We start from the raw sequence: 18,068 nt of genomic DNA on the forward strand, positions 1-18,068 counted from the left end.
ACAGGCCACAGTGTGGCTGTGCAGTCCGATGTGGGAGCCAAAGCTCCTGAGTGACTTATAATCGGTAATTGCCGAATCCCGTGTTGTATCTACCCCATGAGGAGTAGCTGGTGTATCCTCTCCAGGGCACTGGCCTGGACAGATCAATATGGAAAACAAGCTGTTGCCCACGCAGCAGGTTTTCCCTCTCCGCGACATTGGTGGATCCAAAGGAGAGGCAGAACCAACACAGTTTGGCACGTGCCCCCGCAGGAATTGCCAGAGGGATGTGATGTCCAACATCCAACTGCCTAAGGGACTCCAACTCCTGAGTTTTCCTCGGGGTTAACTCCCAAAGCCTTTCCCATATATGGGTATAGCCACAAGGCAGTGGAGGTTCAAAATCAGGGTTCCTTCCCTTAGGTGGGTTGCCTGCCAAGGCTAAGGAGCTCCACCTGCCTGAAAACCATAGTATAAACTTTACTACACATGAACTCACACAAATACACTCTCCTCCTCACCATCATCATCATTATCATGTCCCTTCTTTCATTCTCTTGATGGGTATAATATGGCTAAGAAGGAAGCAGAAAAGATTCTAATCATAGGGCAGCCATATCTTTTACTTCCCAGCTCCTTTGTTCTACAGAAAGAATATAGTGTTTGGTGACCAAGCTAGGCCATTTGCCCTTAATGTACTCCTGTATTTTTTTTAGATAGGCATTGCCTCTAGAGAACTGAAAAGTGGCCACATGAGAGATAATCTGCCTCATTAAGCAGTACTAACTTTAAAACTTTCCTTTTCTGTTCTTATAATCTTTGGGTCAATTTATAATCAAAATAAGAAAATAAGTATGTAAATACCACAAAGCAGAAGTAGTATTAAAATACAGAACTAGCATCCATATAAGAGGTGGTAACAGGAAAAAAAAAAAAAAGAGATCAGTTCAGTTATATACAAGTGCTAGATACCAGGCTTAGGGAAAAAGCAAATCAGCTCAAACTTTACAGCCTGCTTTGTTTAGAGTTTATTTTTAGAGTATCAGCTGATATCCTTTAAAGAGGGATTGGAGGTGGGGAAAACATTACAGAAAAAAATCTGCTAAAGATAAATACTTATATGAGAAAACAGCAACTGGTACCACGGAGCACTTTCCTGCCACAGGTTTGCTGGCTCCTTGCCCTGAGTGGGCAGTCTATTTTAACACTGCAGTGAATGTGCTAGGGACCTTGGAAGAATGGATTCTCTTTTTCACCCCAAATGTCCCCTGGGTTTATTATAGCTGTGAGCTGTTAGCTGTAGTTAGAGCAGGACATGAGTGAAGAAGTCACTGCTCCTTTATACTTATTGAAGTCTAAGGAAAAGCCAATTATCCCTGCTTTTCTGTTGTCCCGACACCTTTATGAGGCCTCCCAGCGTGCGCTAGGTAAGTGAGTGGTCTTGCTGACGCATTAAAATCTATGATGAAGATAAAAGTCAGTCCAAAAAGATTGTACACTTAACCTGACAAAGAAAACATAATGTAAGCAGTGCAGAATTATAAAGCATTAGTCCTTCAAGACTTTGGAACCTTCTACTACTTCAGGTTACTTGTGAACCTTCTAGGCAATCTATTATGCAACTAACAATCTAAGTAAAATCTGATTCAGTGGAAATTTATGTTGTTAGTCTATAAAGGAGACATATAAATTCATTTGAAAAAAAATAAATTAGCACATAACAATATAAAAAGTCAATTAATTAAGCCGTAGGCACTTATTAAGAATCTACTATGTTCTAAAAATTTGGGATAACTGTGATGACAGTAACAACAAGAATAACAATAAGCATTATATAGCACCTTAAAATTTGGAAAGTTCTTTACAATCATTTCCCTTGATTGTCAGAACAAATCTCAAAGATAGATGCTCTTATTTCCATTTTAAGTATAAGAAAACTGAGGCAAACAGATTTCAATTGACTTGCCTAGGATAACACAACTGTTCAGTGTGTCAGAGGTATGGTTTGAATTCAGGTCTTCTTAGCTCCATATCTAGCACTTTATTCATCATGCCATCTAGCTACCTCGACAATTTTTTTTTTAATTACAACCCGTACTCTTAAGGAATTTATATAAGCTAATCTTAAAGAAGAAGGCATTAACATGTAGGGGGCTACTTCATGCAATAGGTAGTACATTCTTAGAGTGAGCATTGCAAGAAACCAGGATTCAAGGGAGGCAGAGGTTTAGTGGAAGAATAATCACCATTGTGTAGTCCCCTGTCACCTCTCTTCTGGACGGCTAGCCTCCTAATTAGTATCGCTAGCACCTAGTGTCTCCATGTAGCTGCTAAATTGATATTACTAAAGCACAAAGCCTACCATGTCACTTGCTTTCTTAAAAAATTACAGTGGCTCCTCTTTCCCTCTAGAATAAAACACAAACTCTTCCATTTGGACCTTTAAAGTCTGAGCCTTACATACTAGGTTTGCTGTACACTACTTTCCTTCACAGATTCCATCTTCCAATGAAATTGAACTAAGGATTCTTCTCCATATAGAGCATTCCACCTCTCCATTTCCTTTATACAAGTCATATGGAAAGAGAAGGGACTGGAAAATGCATGGTGTAGTTTTCCTTTACTCAGACTTTCTCTAGTTATCAATTAAACTCTGATAATTGAATATTTCCCTGATAACATTCTTTAGGGGAATGATATCAAGAAAATACTCAAACAAAAAAAAAAGATAGCATCAAAGAAATGAATGCTTAAAAAATAAAGGTTGATAATTTGATGCAAAAGATAACAGATAGTCGACATACTACTCTTGTATCTTTGTGTTGTAAGAAGAAAGAAGGGAAAGCCTCAAACACATTGAGTGGACACTTTATGGCAAATTTGTGGGAGGATATAAACAAAAATCGTATAGAATGGACAAGCAAAGATAGTGTGTGATCTCTATATGTTGAAGTAATACCCAAATTCATTTTGAGCAATTTGAGAATGGCTTTCTCTATTCCTTCATTCATTCATAGAGTAAAAGACTATGAGAGCTATAGTCAGTGCCAGGGGTGATGTTGGGTGTTGGTGATCCAGGTACAAAGAATAAAAATAAGCAGGGGAAACAAGTACATGTATAAGTATGTACATGAATGAACATAGAGTGAATAAATACAAATCTGGCGGGCGTGGGGAGTTAACACAGGGTATTTGGGGAGAGAAGGCACTAGAAGTTGAAAGGTTTGGAAAAGGTTTCTTCCTGAAGATAGAAAGCCATATCATGTATATTGAGAATGGAAAAAAGAATCAGAAGAAACCTGAGTTCCTATCCCATTTTGTAGTTTTAATTCAATACTTAATCGTTTTGTGACTATGGGCAAATTTCCTTAACCCCTCTAAACCACAGCCCATTTTTCTATAAAAGGTGTAATACCTGTAACACCTAACCTACCTCCCAAATTTCTTTTAAAGATCACATATATATGCTTGTCTATAAAACAGGACCAGAAAAAATTCTAAGGCTTTTCAAATATAATGGTGTATAATTATCTCCTACTCTTTGGAAAATTAATGGAACTATGAAGTCAATAGGAATATAAAAGTTTAACTGAATAAAAGTATTGAGTTTTTAAGGTCTCATCTATGCTCTGAGTTGTAGTAAGGAATGGAATGGGATTCAGTAAAGGTGCCTTAAGTCAGGATTCTGAGGATAAAGGTTAGATCTTTGAACATAACTTGTTAATGCAGAATGTCAGCATAAAAACTCTGCATAGATATTGTAACTATATACAATTACCTAACACAGTTACTATAACATAATCACTCAGCACATAGGACTAGCTGGCCTTTGGTTCAATTGCTGCCTTTGACACAGTCTGGCTGTGTGATTGTGGGCAAGCCACTTAAACATTCAATGCCCTAGGCCAGGGCTTCTTAAACTTTTTCTACTCAAGACTCCTTTTTACTGGAGGAATTTTTTTGTTTCTGTTTTGGTTTTTGCGGGCCAATAGGGGTTAAGTGACTTGCCCAGGGTCACACAGCTAGTAAGTGTCAAGTACTGAGGCCAGATTTGAACTCAGGTACTCCTAAATCCAAGGCCAGTGCTTTCTCCACTGCACCACCTAGATGCCCTGGAGGAATTTTTATAGGACTCCAGGCATATAAGTGTATGAAACAGATATACATAACTTTTTATTGTCGCCAAATTTTTCACAGCCCCCACATTAAATGATGTGGCCCCATGTGTAATCAAGACCCATAGTTTAAGCAGCTTTGACCTAGTAAATTCTCTGAAACAATTAGTTACAGATAAGTTGTTGAAATGATCAATCCTGGGCCCAGATAATAGACAGGTGGAGTACCAGGGGATATGCCACATTGTGTATGCTATCAAACACAGTAACTTCGTTAGTGAGTTTTGTTTTCCTTTGTTCATTAATCTCAGTGCCTTCTCTCTGACATAATCTTCAATTTGTCCACAATGATGTCATGAGAGGGGCATATTTCAGGGGTTGGGGGTGCTTTTCTTTGTATTCCCAATGCTTAGCATATAGCCTGGCAAATAGCAGGTTTTCAATAAATCAATATTAACATGACTTCGTAAGAGAGGCATCAATATTTTGGGAGGAGAAGGGGAGTAGAGGAAGGAAAACAGACATTTATTAAGCACATACCGTGCACCAGGCATCATCCTGAGTTCTTTATAAATACTAATTCATTTGATTCCCACAAATTTCCTGGGAGGTAGGTGCTATTATTATTCCCATTTTACAGTTGTGGAAACCAAGACAAATAGAAATCAAGTGAGTTGCTAAGGGCCACACAACTAATAAGTTACTGAAGTCAAATTTGAACTCAGGTTTCTTCTGTTTCCAGTTCTAATGTTTTATCTAGTGTGCCAGCTAGCTGCTTTGGCTGGGCAAGATTAAAATATCAGTATATTATTCTGGTGTTTAAAAAAAATCAATCAATTAAAAAAAAAACGAATGCATGGCAGTACTAAATTTTCAGGCTACTGGTCCTGGAATCTAATGTGATTATCAGAAGGATAAAAAAGATAGGAAAGCATGGAGCCAAGATGGCGGAGAGGAAGCAGCAAGCTGCCTGAGCTCTCCTTCTGTTCCCTCAAAACGAACATTAAATCAAGCCTCTGCACGGATTCTGAAACTACAGAACCTGCAAAGAGACAGAGAGACACAGTCCTCCAACCAGAGATAATTTAGAAGACTTCAGGAAAAGGTCAGTCTAACTCGGGCAAAAGGGAGGCCCAGTGCAGGGCAGCAACCCAGCGCTGAGGGGGTCGGGGCAAGTAAGCAGGAGCTGCGGGCCACAGCCGAACAACTGAGGCTCCCAGAACCTGGTTCAAAAATCTGGTGGCCAAGAAGGACAGTGGAAAAACCTACCTGCACCGGCCGAGAGGGCCATGATCAGACGCCGGGGTCTGGTGCCTGGCTGGCCAAGCACAATCAGACAGGAAGTGCAGGGCGGGGCATCTCCACACACCATAAAGGCCTCAGAGTAAAAGCCCGGTCACACAGCACCTATACACCTGCACAAGAAGCCCAAAACAGGGACCCTGGTGCCTCCAGAGCAGACCTCAACTTAAAGAATAAATAAATAAGCTGCAATAATGAGTAAAAAGCAAAAAAGAGTCCTCTCCATTGAGAGCTTCTGTATCAATAGGGAAGAAGCCAACACAAACTCAGATGAAGACAATAGCCTCAAATTGTCTACATCTGAAGCCTCACAAGGGAAGGTGAATTGGTCGCAAGAACAAGAAGCCTTCCTGGAAGAGCTCAAAAAGGATTTTAAAAATCAATTGCGAGAGGTAGAAGAAAAAATGGGGAGAGAAATGAAAGCAAAACAAAAAAAACTATGAAAAAAGAATCAGCAGCTTGGAAAAGGAAGCTGAAGAAAACAAAGTCTTAAAAAATTCATTTGGCCAAATGGAAAAAAAAGGTGCATAATCTCACTGAAGAAAACAATACCTTAAAAAATTCACTTAGCCAAATGGAAAAAAAGGTGCATAATCTCACTGAAGAAAACAATGCCTTAAAAATTAAAGTGGGACAGTTGGAAGATAAGGAATCCATGAGACACCAAGAATCAGTCAAGCAGAATAAAAAAAATGAAAAAATAGAAGAAAATGTGAAATACCTCATTGGAAAGACAACTGATCTGGAAAACAGATCGAGGAGAGACAATTTGAGAATCATTGGACTGCCTGAAAGCCATGACCAGAAAAAGAATCTAGACACCATATTCCAGGAAATTATTAAGGAGAACTGCCCTGATATCATAGAATCAGAGGATAAAATCATCATTGAAAGAATCCACCGATCACCTCCTGAAAGAGACCCCAAAAGGAAAACTCCAAGGAATATTGTAGCCAAATTCCAGAATTATCAGGTGAAGGAGAAAAAAAAAAGTTACCCTATTAGGTTAAACTGTTTATATCCCTACACAGGAAGATAATACTCATAACTCTTAAGAACTGTAAATGTATTTGGGCAGAGAGAAGGACTTTATATAGAGGGTATAAATATAAATTGTCTTTGATGTGATGATAAGGGGATAAAAAGGGAGTCTATGGGGAGGAGAGGAAAGGGGAGGTGGAATGGGATGAATTATATCATATGAAGAGGTGGAAAAAAACCTATTACAATAGGGGGAAAGAAAGGAGGGGGGAACATGGTTTCAACCCTATTCTCATTAGATTTGACTCAAAGAGGGAATAACATATACGTTCATTGGGATAAAGAAACTTAACTCATTCTTTAGGGAAACAAAAGGGGAAGGGAAAGGGGGGGACTGATAGAAGGGAGGACAAAAGCAAGGGAGAAAAGGGTAAAGAAAAGAGAGGGGGGTGAAAAAAAGGGAGGGCAGATCGGGGGAGGCAGGGGTAAGAAGTAAAACATCGGTGAGGAGGAATAGGGTGAAAGAAGGGGGAAAAGTACAAAGGGGGTAAATAGAATGGAGGGGAATAGACAGTTAGTAATAATAACTGTGAATGTGAATGGGATGAACTCTGCTATAAAACGGAAGCGAATTGCAGAGTGGATTAAAAACCAGAACCCTACAATATGCTATTTACAGGAAACACATTTGAAGCAGAGAGATACACACAGAGTAAAGGTAAAAGGCTGGAGCAGAATATATTATGCTTCAGCTAAAGTAAAAAAGGCAGGGGTAGCAATCCTTATCTCAGACAAAGTGCAGGCAAAAACAGATCTCATTAAAAGAGATAAGGAAGGAAATTACATCTTACTTAAAGGTACTATAGATAATGAAGTAATATCAATATTGAATATGTATGTGCCAAGTGGTATAGCATCCAAGTTCTTAGAGGAGAAGTTAAATGAGTTACAAGAGGAATTAGATAGTAATACTATACCAGTGGGGGATCTGAATCTCCCCCTCTCAGAATTAGATAAATCTAGCCAAAAAATAAATAAGAAAGAAGTGAAAGAGGTGAATAGATTACTAGAAAAGTTAGACATGATAGATGTCTGGAGAAAATTGAATGGGGATAGAAAGGAATACACCTTTTTCTCAGCAGTACATGGCACATTTTCAAAATTTGGCCATGTATTAGGGCACAAAAACATCATAGTCAAATGTAGAAAGGCAGAAATAGTAAAAGCATCCTTCTCAGATCATGATGTAATAAAAATTACATGTAAGAAAGAGCCAGGGAAAAGTAGAATGAAAATCAATTGGAAACTAAGTAATTTCATTCTAAAGAATGAATGGGCCAAACAAGAAATCATAGAAACAATCAATAACTTTATCCAAGAGAATGACAATAATGAGACAACATACCAAAATCTATGGGATGCAGCCAAAGCAGTGCTTAGGGGAAAATTTATAGCTCTAAATGCTTACATGAATAAGAAAGAGAAAGAGGAGATTAATGAATTGGGCATGCAACTTAAAAAGCTAGAAGAAGAACAAATTAGAAATCCCCAATTAGACACTAAATTAGAGATCCTGAAAATTAAAGGAGAAATTAATAAGATTGAAAGCAAAAAAACTATAGAATTAATCAATAAAACTAAGAGCTGGTTTTATGACAAAACCAATAAAATAGATAAAATATTGTTTAATTTGATTAAAAAAAAGAAAGAAGAAAACCAAATTACCTATATCAAAAATGAAAAGGGTGATGTTACCACCAACGAAGTGGAAATTAAAGCAATAATTAGGAAATATTTTGCCCAACTGTATGCCAATAAATTTGACAATCTAAATGAAATGGATGAATATTTACAAAGATACAAACTGCCCAGGTTAACTGAAGAGGAAATAAAATCCTTAAATAAACCCATATTAGAAAAAGAAATTGAACAAGCTATTAATGAACTCCCTAAGAAAAAATCCCCAGGGCCAGATGGGTTTACGGGTGAATTTTACCAAACATTTAAAGAACAATTAATTCCAATATTATACAAATTGTTTGGAAAAATAGGTGAAGAAGGAGTTCTACCAAATTCGTTTTATGACACAAATATGGTGGTGATACCAAAACCAGGCAAAGCAAAAACAGAGAAAGAAAATTATAGACCAATCTCCCTAATGAATATTGATGCTAAAATCTTAAATAAGATATTAGCAAGGAGATTACAGCAAGTGATCACCAGGATAATACACTATGACCAGGTGGGATTTATACCAGGAATGCAGGGCTGGTTCAACATTAGGAAAACTATTAACATAATCAACCACATCAATAAGAAAACCAACCAAAATCATATGATTATCTCAATCGATGCAGAGAAAGCTTTTGACAAAGTACAGCACCCATTCCTAATAAAAACACTAGAGAGTTTAGGAATAGGGGGAACTTTCCTTAGAATAATAAACAGTATCTACCTAAAGCCATCAGCAAGTATTATATGCAATGGAGATAAATTAGAGGCCTTCCCAATAAGATCAGGGGTGAAACAGGGATGTCCATTATCACCCCTATTATTTAATATTGTTCTAGAAATGTTAGCTTTAGCAATCAGAGAAGAGAAAGGAATTAAAGGAATTAGAATAGTCAAGGAGGAAACAAAACTATCACTCTTTGCAGATGATATGATGGTATACTTAAGGAATCCTCAAGAATCAAGTCAAAAATTACTTGAAACAATTAACAACTTTAGCAAAGTAGCAGGATATAAAATCAATCCACATAAATCATCAGCATTTCTATACATGACCAACAAAGTCCAGCAGCAAGAGATAGAAAGAGAAATTCCATTGAAAGTAACGGTAGATAATATAAAATACTTGGGAGTCTACTTGCCAAGACAAACCCAGGAACTCTATGAACACAACTACCAAACACTCTTCACACAAATCAAATCAGATCTAAATAACTGGAAAGATATCAATTGCTCATGGATAGGCAGAGCTAATATAGTAAAAATGACAATACTGCCTAAATTAATTTACTTATTCAGTGCCATACCAATCAGACTACCTAAAAATTATTTTATACAGCTAGAAAAAATAATAACAAAATTCATCTGGAAAAACAAAAAATCAAGAATATCCAGGGAAATAATGAAAAAAAATTCACAGGAAGGTGGGTTAGCGGTACCAAACCTGGAGCTTTACTATAAAGCGGCAGTCATCAAAACTATCTGGTACTGGCTAAAAAATAGAGTGGTAGATCAATGGAATAGGCTAGGCTCAGGAAATGCAGTAGTAAATGACACTAGTAATGTAGTGTTTGATAAACCCAAAGACTCCAGCTTCTGGGATAGGAACTCAGTATTTGAGAAAAACTGCTGGGAAAACTGGAAGATAGTATGGCAGAAATTAGGCATAAACCAACATCTTACACCTTATACTAAAATAAGGTCAAAATGGATACATGATTTAGACATAAGAGGTGATACCATAGGTAAATTAGGAGAGAAAAGAATAGTGTACCTATCAGATCTTTGGAAAGGAAAACAGTTTTTGCCCAAACAAGAGATAGAGTATATTATAAAATGCAAAATGGATGATTTTAATTATATTAAATTAAAAAAAATTTTGTACAAACAGAAGCAATGCATCCAAAATTGGAAGGGAGGCAGAAAGCTGGGAAACAATTTTTGAGGCCAGTGCTTCTGATAAAGGCCTCATCTCTAAAATATATAGGGAATTAAATCAAATTTATAAGAATCCAAGTCATTCCCCAATTGAGAAATGGTCAAAGGGTATGAACAGGCAGTTTTCTGATGAAGAAACCAAAGCTATCTATTCCCATATGAAAAAATGCTCTAAATCTCTAATGATTAGAGATATGCAAATTAAAACAACTCTGAGGTACCACCTGACACCTATCAGATTGGCTAAAATGACAAAAAATTAAGATAATAAATGTTGGAGAGGCTGTGGGAAAATTGGAACACTAATGCATTGTTGGTGGAGCTGTGAGCTGATCCAACCATTCTGGAGAGCAATTTGGAATTATGCCCCAAGGGCGATAAAGCTGTGCATACCCTTTGACCCAGCAATCCCACTTTTAGGTCTTTTGCCCAAAGAAATCATGGAAGGGGGAAAGGGACCCACATGTACAAAAATATTTATAGCTGCTCTTTACGTGGTAGCAAGGAATTGGAAGTTGAGGGGGTGCCCATCAATTGGGGAATGGCTGGACAAGTTGTGGTATATGAATACAATTGAATAATACTCTTGTGCTGTAAGAAATGATGAGCAGGAAGAGTTCAGAGAAACCTGGAGGGTCTTGTGTGAGCTGATGATGAGTGAGATGAGCAGAACCAGAAGAACATTGTACACAGTATCATCAACATTGAGTGTTGACGTACTGTGATGGACTATATTCTTTTCACCAATGCAATGGTACAGAAGAGTTCCAGGGAACTCATGATAGAAGAGGATCTCCAAATCCAAGAAAAAAAAAAGAAAGAATGAACTGTGGAGTATAGATGCTGATTGAACCATATTATTTCTTTTGTTTTGGGTGCTGTTGTTTTTTTTTTTTTTCTATTTTGAGGTTTTGCATCACTGCTCTGATTCTTTCTCTTGTAACAGGATTAATGCAGAAATAGGATCAATGTTATTATGTGTATATATATGTGTGTGTGTATATATATATAGATATATATAGATATATATAGATATATATGTATAGATATATATAGATATAACCTATATCAGATTACCTGCTGTCTAGGGGAGGGGGGGTGGGAGGGGAGGGAGGGAGAAAAATCTGAAATTGTAAAGCATGTATAAACAAAAGTTGAGAACTATCTTTACATGTAACGGAAAAAATAAAATACCTCATACATTAAAAAAAAAGATAGGAAAGATTTTTTTTTTCAGAAGAAGAAATGGAACTAAATGACTGCTTCTTGACTATGAACTTGACTCCTATAATGCTTTTCCTCTACCTGTTTTTTTCCTTTTTATTTTTTGGGGGCATGAGGCAATTGGGGTTAAGTGACTTGCCCAGGGTTACACAGCTAGTAAGTATCAATCTGAGGTCAGATTTGAACTCAGGTCCTCCTCCAGGACCAGTGCTTTATCCACTGTGCTACCTAACTGCCCCCCTCTACTTGTCATTTATGTAGAAACTAGAGTTAAAAATAGTTCACTTTTGTCCATTACCTCAGTTGTATAACTTCATAAGTCACTAAATCTCCTTTTCTTAACTCTCCAGAGTTCAATATGGAGACAAATTTCTCACCCTGTCATCAACACACTTTGTGTCTATCAGACACAATTGAGTTGTTTTCAAACAACTGAAAAATAACAAGTAACATGTAACAGGTCGTTTTTCATCAAGGAGAATCAAGACAGTACAGCAGTTGTTTACTGGAGGTCAGCTCCCATTTTTACTGGATGGCAATGAATTACACATGGACACTAACAAGATTGAAGAGTTTCGGGGGGAGGTGCTGAGTGCCCCTAGGTGCCCCAAGTTGACAGCAAAGAACCCAGAATCCAGCATAGCTGGCCTAGATGTCTTCACCAAATTTTCTGCCTACATCAGGAATTCAAACCCAGCACTCAATGCCAACTTGGAGAAGGGACTTTTGAAAGCCCTGAAGATTCTGGACAATGATCTGACATCACCACTTCCAGAGGAGGTTGATGAGACAATTACAGAAGATGGGGATGTTTCCCACAAAAGGTTTCTGGATGGTGATGAGCTTACATTGGTTGACTGTAACCTACTTCCCAAGCTCCACATTGTACAGGTTGTATGTAAGAAATATTGGGGATTTTCCATCCCAGAAGAGTTTCAAGAGGTGCAAAGATATCTGTGCAATGCTTATGCCAGAGAGGAATTTGCCTCTCCTTGTCCAGATGCTGAGGAGATAGAGCTGGCCTATGAGCTCATAGCCAAAGCCCTACAGTTGCCATGGACAGAGCTTCTTTCCTCCCCTCCCCTTCTTCTTTACGAAATGGCTTCATAATGAACACATTTCAAAATGGCCACTGATCCCAGAATTTTGAAGTAAATACAGAAGGGCAGAGAAGGTTGTTTGGAGGTAGGATGGGGAAAAAATGATTGTTTTAAGGGGATAGGATGAAAATATTTCAATAATAAAACCATTAAAATAAAATAAAATATTTAATTTATAGTAACCTCAGAAGGTATGTGGTGCAGGCAATTTTTATCCCCAGTTAAGAGCAGAGTAAATTTAGTGACTTGTGGCTACTGTATGAGGTACAGTTCAAACTAAGGTCTTAGAATATCAAAATCTTCTCTTTATTCAGTAACCCATGGTACCTGTCATAACTGAACATGATTAAAGAGTACAAGATAAGATGGGATATTTAAGATATGAATTTAGAAATCTTAATTCTATATGGTCAAGTGTTTCTCTAATCAACTTGCTTAATTTTGAAATTAAACTCTCAAAATCATAACCTTCATCAAAGTATATCCTGGCATAAATGACATACAATAAGATATGTGTTTGTCCAATCATTTTGGCCAAAGTGCCTTTCCTCTCATTTTGAATTGAAAATCTGTGAGTGGTGCAGAAATATATAACCACAGATTTTCTTCCAGGCATAAATTTGCAGTCACAGAGTTATAGATATTTAGAGATAAAATGGAACCTTAAAGGTTAGCTTGTCTATCCTTATCATGGATGCCCTCCATAAAGTAGTAAGTCCCTGTACAACTATTCCCATAACTAGTGATAAAATAAAATATTGATTTTATATTTGATTCTGTTCTGTAATTTAGTCTATTCTCTAACTTCCTGAGCCATGTTTCTTTGCCTCTGAATTAAGTTCAGACGTTCATGAGTCTAGAAGTTCTGTTTTCTTCTATGAGTTAAGTTTAAAATTTATTACCATAAAATCACTTTATTTGAAAGAAAACTGCTATTTCCGTACCACTAACTGCCCCTGAAGAATTAGAAGAAATCTGTTATCCTTGAAGAGTGTAGGTGGTTGACAAAGAATCTGATCTGTTATCTCTGTACTGCTACCTGCCCTTCAATAAAGTCTGGTTGGTTACTGCTATGAGACCAAGTAGCCATGTAGTTGGACACCACCAATAAGCTCTCTCTAGCAAGGACATGGAAGAAGGGATTGTTGTTGGCATTCCAGACTTTTATCCAACAACCACCAATCATATTGTTTTCCATCATCAATGATACTTCAGGCTTTGTATCCAATCATATTGTTTTTCCATCTTTAATGCTTTCTGTTCTTTGTTCTCTTGTAGTTCCTGAGACTATATGAAGAATAGTAAACCCTCACTCATCTTCTTTTAGCTTACTGAGGAGCTGAAAGAATCATTTTATTGGTGATTAATTACATTACAAATAAATTGAACACACTTGAAACTTTGTGCCTCAGTCTACCTTAATTAACATTGTGACACTAGGGACAATAAAAGATAATGTGATATAGTAGAAATTGCACTGGATTAGGAGTTAAGTAAGTACTCTGCCAAGTATTATCCACATTACCATGGGCAAGTCACTCAATTTAAAAAATCTATTTATTCTTTAGAATTGGGGAAAAAATAATGCCTTGTAGTATCTCTCTCACAAAACTGTTGTGAGTATCATGTACTGTATTCAAAACACTTTATAAAACTTCAAGCATTTTATTAATGGTAAGTATTAGTAAGTATATAAATAGCTCCAGAAATCACTAGTTAAGTAACTGAACATAAAAATGGGATGATCTATTTGGGCAAACCAAAAACATAAAGTCAGCCTAAACCTAGTTTGTGAATCAGGAAAAGAAACAGAAAGAGGCTTTATGTTTCAAAAACCTGCATCAATATAAATTGAAGACAAGAATATTTATATGGCATTTATCTTGTGCTATTTCTGCTGTAGTTATTAGTAAATATATATCTATATACGTATATCGATATACACATATTTACATATATATTCTCTTCAGTAGATTGTAAACTCAGTGAGGATTTTACAGGTGCTATTACTTTATAGAATGTTATGACAAAGATCAGCTGCCTACTCCATAAATAACTGCTGACCTGATAATACTATTATAAGATAATTCATTTTGGAATCAGTGAACTTGGACTGAAACCTTACCTCTGTAACCTACTACCTGTGTCCCCTTGGACAAGGTCACCTAAACTCTCTAGTCTTTGGTTTTCTCATCCTGGAAATAGATAGGCTGAACTAGATGGTCCCTAAGATACCCTTTTACTCTAAATCTAGGGTTCCATGATACTTGTTAGCTAATACTCTATTGAAAAGAGGGAAAACAGGCCAGCCAGGTGGCACAGTGAATAGAGTACCGGTTCTGGAATCAGGAGGACCTGAGTTCAAATCTGACCTCAGACACTTAACAATTATTAGCTGTGTGACCCTGGGCAAGTCACTTAACCCCAATTGCCTCACACACAAAAAAAAGAAAGAAAAAAGAAAAATGGAAATAAAGCATTTGAAGTTCTCCTTTCTTCTATGGTATTTTAAAATTCTCAGTATCAGCCTAAACCAAACAAATGTTGGGTGCAGGTAATCAAAGTTCACTAAAAAAGATAACATTCCTTCTCAGCAATCATCCATACATGTCAGAACATAGGGTAATTACTAAACTTACTTGTTCCCATTTTTTAGGGAGTCAAATGAGTATGAAGGCAGATAGCTGTTTAAGAAGTTAAGAACAGGTAATATAATATCAGACCACAAGCCTTTGAACTCCTCTTTTAGAAACAATACAGGTAATTAAACATTAATGACATTGTATACTTGAAATAATTATATTTTGTTCATTTTTAAATCTATGCATATATACACATATATGTGTATTTTATTTGTATGTGATTTTACATAATTATTATATCAAGAAAATGGTCATTGAATCATTTCAGTTTCACTGCTTTTTATTTTATTATTTTTTCTTTTGAAACACTTTCCCCTAATGCATATTTTCAAAACAAATTTATTGAACTAATAACTAATTAAGAATATTCTCACAATGATTTATAAGGAAAGCATAATTAAAAGTTAATGATAGGGGCGGCTAGGTGACACAGTGGATAGAGCACTGGCCCTGGAGTCAGGAGTACCTGAGTTCAAGTCTGGCCTCAGACACTTAACACTTACTAGCTGTGTGACCTTGGGCAAGTCACTTAACCCCAATTGCCTCACTTAAAAAAAAAGTTAATGATATCATTGCAAGTAGTTTCATTAATACTGGGCCTCATCCTCTCCTATCATGTCCAAATAAAGTAAGAATGAGCTTTCTAATGCATGACATGAGAAAGTATAGTTGATTAGAATTAATCACCTGTGGACTTTCTTTTTTTCTTCTTTTTTTTTGTTTGTATTTTTTCAAATTTGTATAGAATTTCATTTTCCCAAAATATATGTAAAAACAAATTTTGACATCAATTTTTTAAAACTTTGTGTTCCAACTTTTTTTCCTCCCTCCATTCCCACTGCCCACCCACAAGAACTCAAGCAATTCAAAATAAGTTATACATGAGTAGCCATGGAAAACATTCCCACCTGTGGGCTTTCTTAACTGGCTTTAGTCCTAGTCTTTATTCCATACATTAAAGAAATGTGCTATAAATCTATCAAAAATATGGTTTGGTTTTTCAAAGATTTAATTCATCAGCTAAAATCCAGATCAATCTAGTTGGCAATTTTGTTCTCCTTTTCCGTACATTTTGGACCAGACAAGTGATTTCATTAGCATAGGAAGCTTCCCATGAGCAGAATCTTTCAGTGGAGAATGAAGACTGTACTATAACTCTCAGTCTTGTAGAAGGGACCCTAAAAATGTAAATGATTTGTTCAGGGTCACATCACTAGGGTGTGTCAAATTTGGGCTTAAACCCTAGTTATCTTTACTCCAAGGTCAGATCTCTATCTCGTGAAACATGTCTCTATAAGTCTGAGATCAAAGCTCATCCATTTGGAGAAATACTCCATAATAATTGTTTTATGGTCAGACTATTTATTTTATTTGCATTGGTAACAGCTCTAGGTAGTTGCATGGCAGTCAAATTGACTTTTTGATAACTGCTCCTTGACATAGTAGAAAAAAATCAATGAATGAAACTTAAAATAATATGTTCATGTATAGGCATTAGTTCATTCAATAGTTCATTTAAAAGGAGCATATGAGATCTAGCTTTTCCTGTTTTCAAAATCAATTGAACTAGTAAGATTATTCCTACAAAAATTTTAATCAGTCAATTACAATATTAAACTTACTCTAGAAATACTGATAAAATGTAGAATATTAATAATGTACATGTCACTTGACAGAAACTATATTGTTGATAGTTTATAGGTACTTGAAGCCATAGTTTATCCATAAGCTAGAGCTCTAAGAATACACTTCAATGCTTCCTCCTGAGGCTATTATGAAAATACTAGATCCTTACAACACTAACGTGAAATTCTTAATTCCTTCCTTTCTTCCTTCCTTCTTCCCCCCACTCTCCCTCTGTCTTTCCTTATGCTCCCATTTCAGGGTTGGCTAATGAGCATTCTTGGTTTGTAGCATCCTGGAAGCTGTCCAAATATTTTTTTCTTCCTGATGTTTTTCTGGGTGAACTTCTTTGAAAGTAAGGAGCAATGTTGCTTTGAATCACAACATCAGTGTTTTAAGAAGGCCAGCAATAATATTACTGATAAAGTCTAGTACTGGTGTGGTGAAATTCTATTGTCAAAAGAAGTGGCTATCCAATATCATTAAGGCTCAAGCTATAGGAAAGTTTGTTATCAGGTTCCTGGGATTGTAAAAAATAAGCACCAACTGACCATCCTCATTTGCCCTTCCCTTATTTCCATGCCATCTCTGACCACAATAGCATACAGAAGGAGATTCAGAATAAGGTCAAGAGAAGAGTCCTTAAACATATTGCTTATTACTATTGCCAATTTTTCTTGATAGCTTTATTGTTAGATGCCTCTGATTTCATACTTCAAAGACGATGAATCTACAATCTTGAAATTTTAAGAAATTTTTTTCATTGACTGCCATTCACTTAAAATAGGTATCCATGCAGAGATTTTTCCCCCTGCTTTAGTCAGTATATGTCAAAAATGACCTTTCTCTTAAAAATACTTTCTTTGAAATGAGATGTAGTGAGATGGGTTGTTAGTTTCTTATTCCATATTCAGATGTGAAAATGATCCAAGATATGCTTTTTATTTGGCCAAAGTTCTAATATGTATGACTGTAAAGCTCACAAAAGAAGAGGAGAGGATGGAATCTGCCATTATTTATGGAAATATCTACTATTCATAGAGCCATCTGTTGCGAATGATTCAACTTTGAGAAGTGTAATAAAATTTAAAATCACAATGTCAGAAAACCATGTATCGCTCCAATAGAGAGCATAACAAATGCCTCTTGTTTTTTAACTTGTATAAATCATTTGACAGATTGAGGGATAAAGACAGATTAGATTTCTTACGATTTTTCCCCTAGTTATATTGATTCATTCCATTTGTTCATTTTCAGTCCTTTCATTATTCATCACTTCTATTTGTTGCTGTTTTTCTTTCTTTTAGTGTTTTTAAGTTGAGGAATAGTGGGTAAAACTAAATATTTTCAAGCTCAAAAATATCAAAGTCCAATTTGTAAGCTTTTTAATAGCTGCTACTTTTCTATGGTAGGAGTTAGGCTGTTCTATTACT

At 36.3% G+C, this 18,068-nt stretch overlaps 1 protein-coding gene across 1 annotated transcript; it reads left to right on the forward strand.

The window, feature by feature from the left end:
- The first annotated feature begins 1,294 nt into the window (after positions 1–1,294).
- LOC122732092 (chloride intracellular channel protein 1-like) lies at positions 1,295–12,380 on the forward strand. The gene is made up of 2 exons (XM_043972262.1): positions 1,295–1,406; positions 11,731–12,380. Exons 1-2 carry the CDS (start codon positions 1,295–1,297, stop codon positions 12,378–12,380), a joined length of 762 nt encoding a protein of 253 aa, XP_043828197.1.
- Positions 12,381–18,068: the final 5,688 nt, after the last annotated feature.

The sequence above is a fragment of the Dromiciops gliroides genome, chromosome 6 (genome assembly GCF_019393635.1).
Source record: "Dromiciops gliroides isolate mDroGli1 chromosome 6, mDroGli1.pri, whole genome shotgun sequence".
Classification (NCBI taxonomy): Eukaryota; Metazoa; Chordata; class Mammalia; order Microbiotheria; family Microbiotheriidae; genus Dromiciops; species Dromiciops gliroides.

Bases quoted from the DNA above. Each gene is read 5' to 3' on its own strand.
- LOC122732092 (XM_043972262.1), top strand. From the start codon at position 1,295: ATGAGTGAAGAAGTCACTGCTCCTTTATACTTATTGAAGTCTAAGGAA. The intron at 1,407-11,730 runs GTAAGTGAGTGG...AACATGTAACAG, and splicing joins GGCCTCCCAGCGTGCGCTAG to GTCGTTTTTCATCAAGGAGA.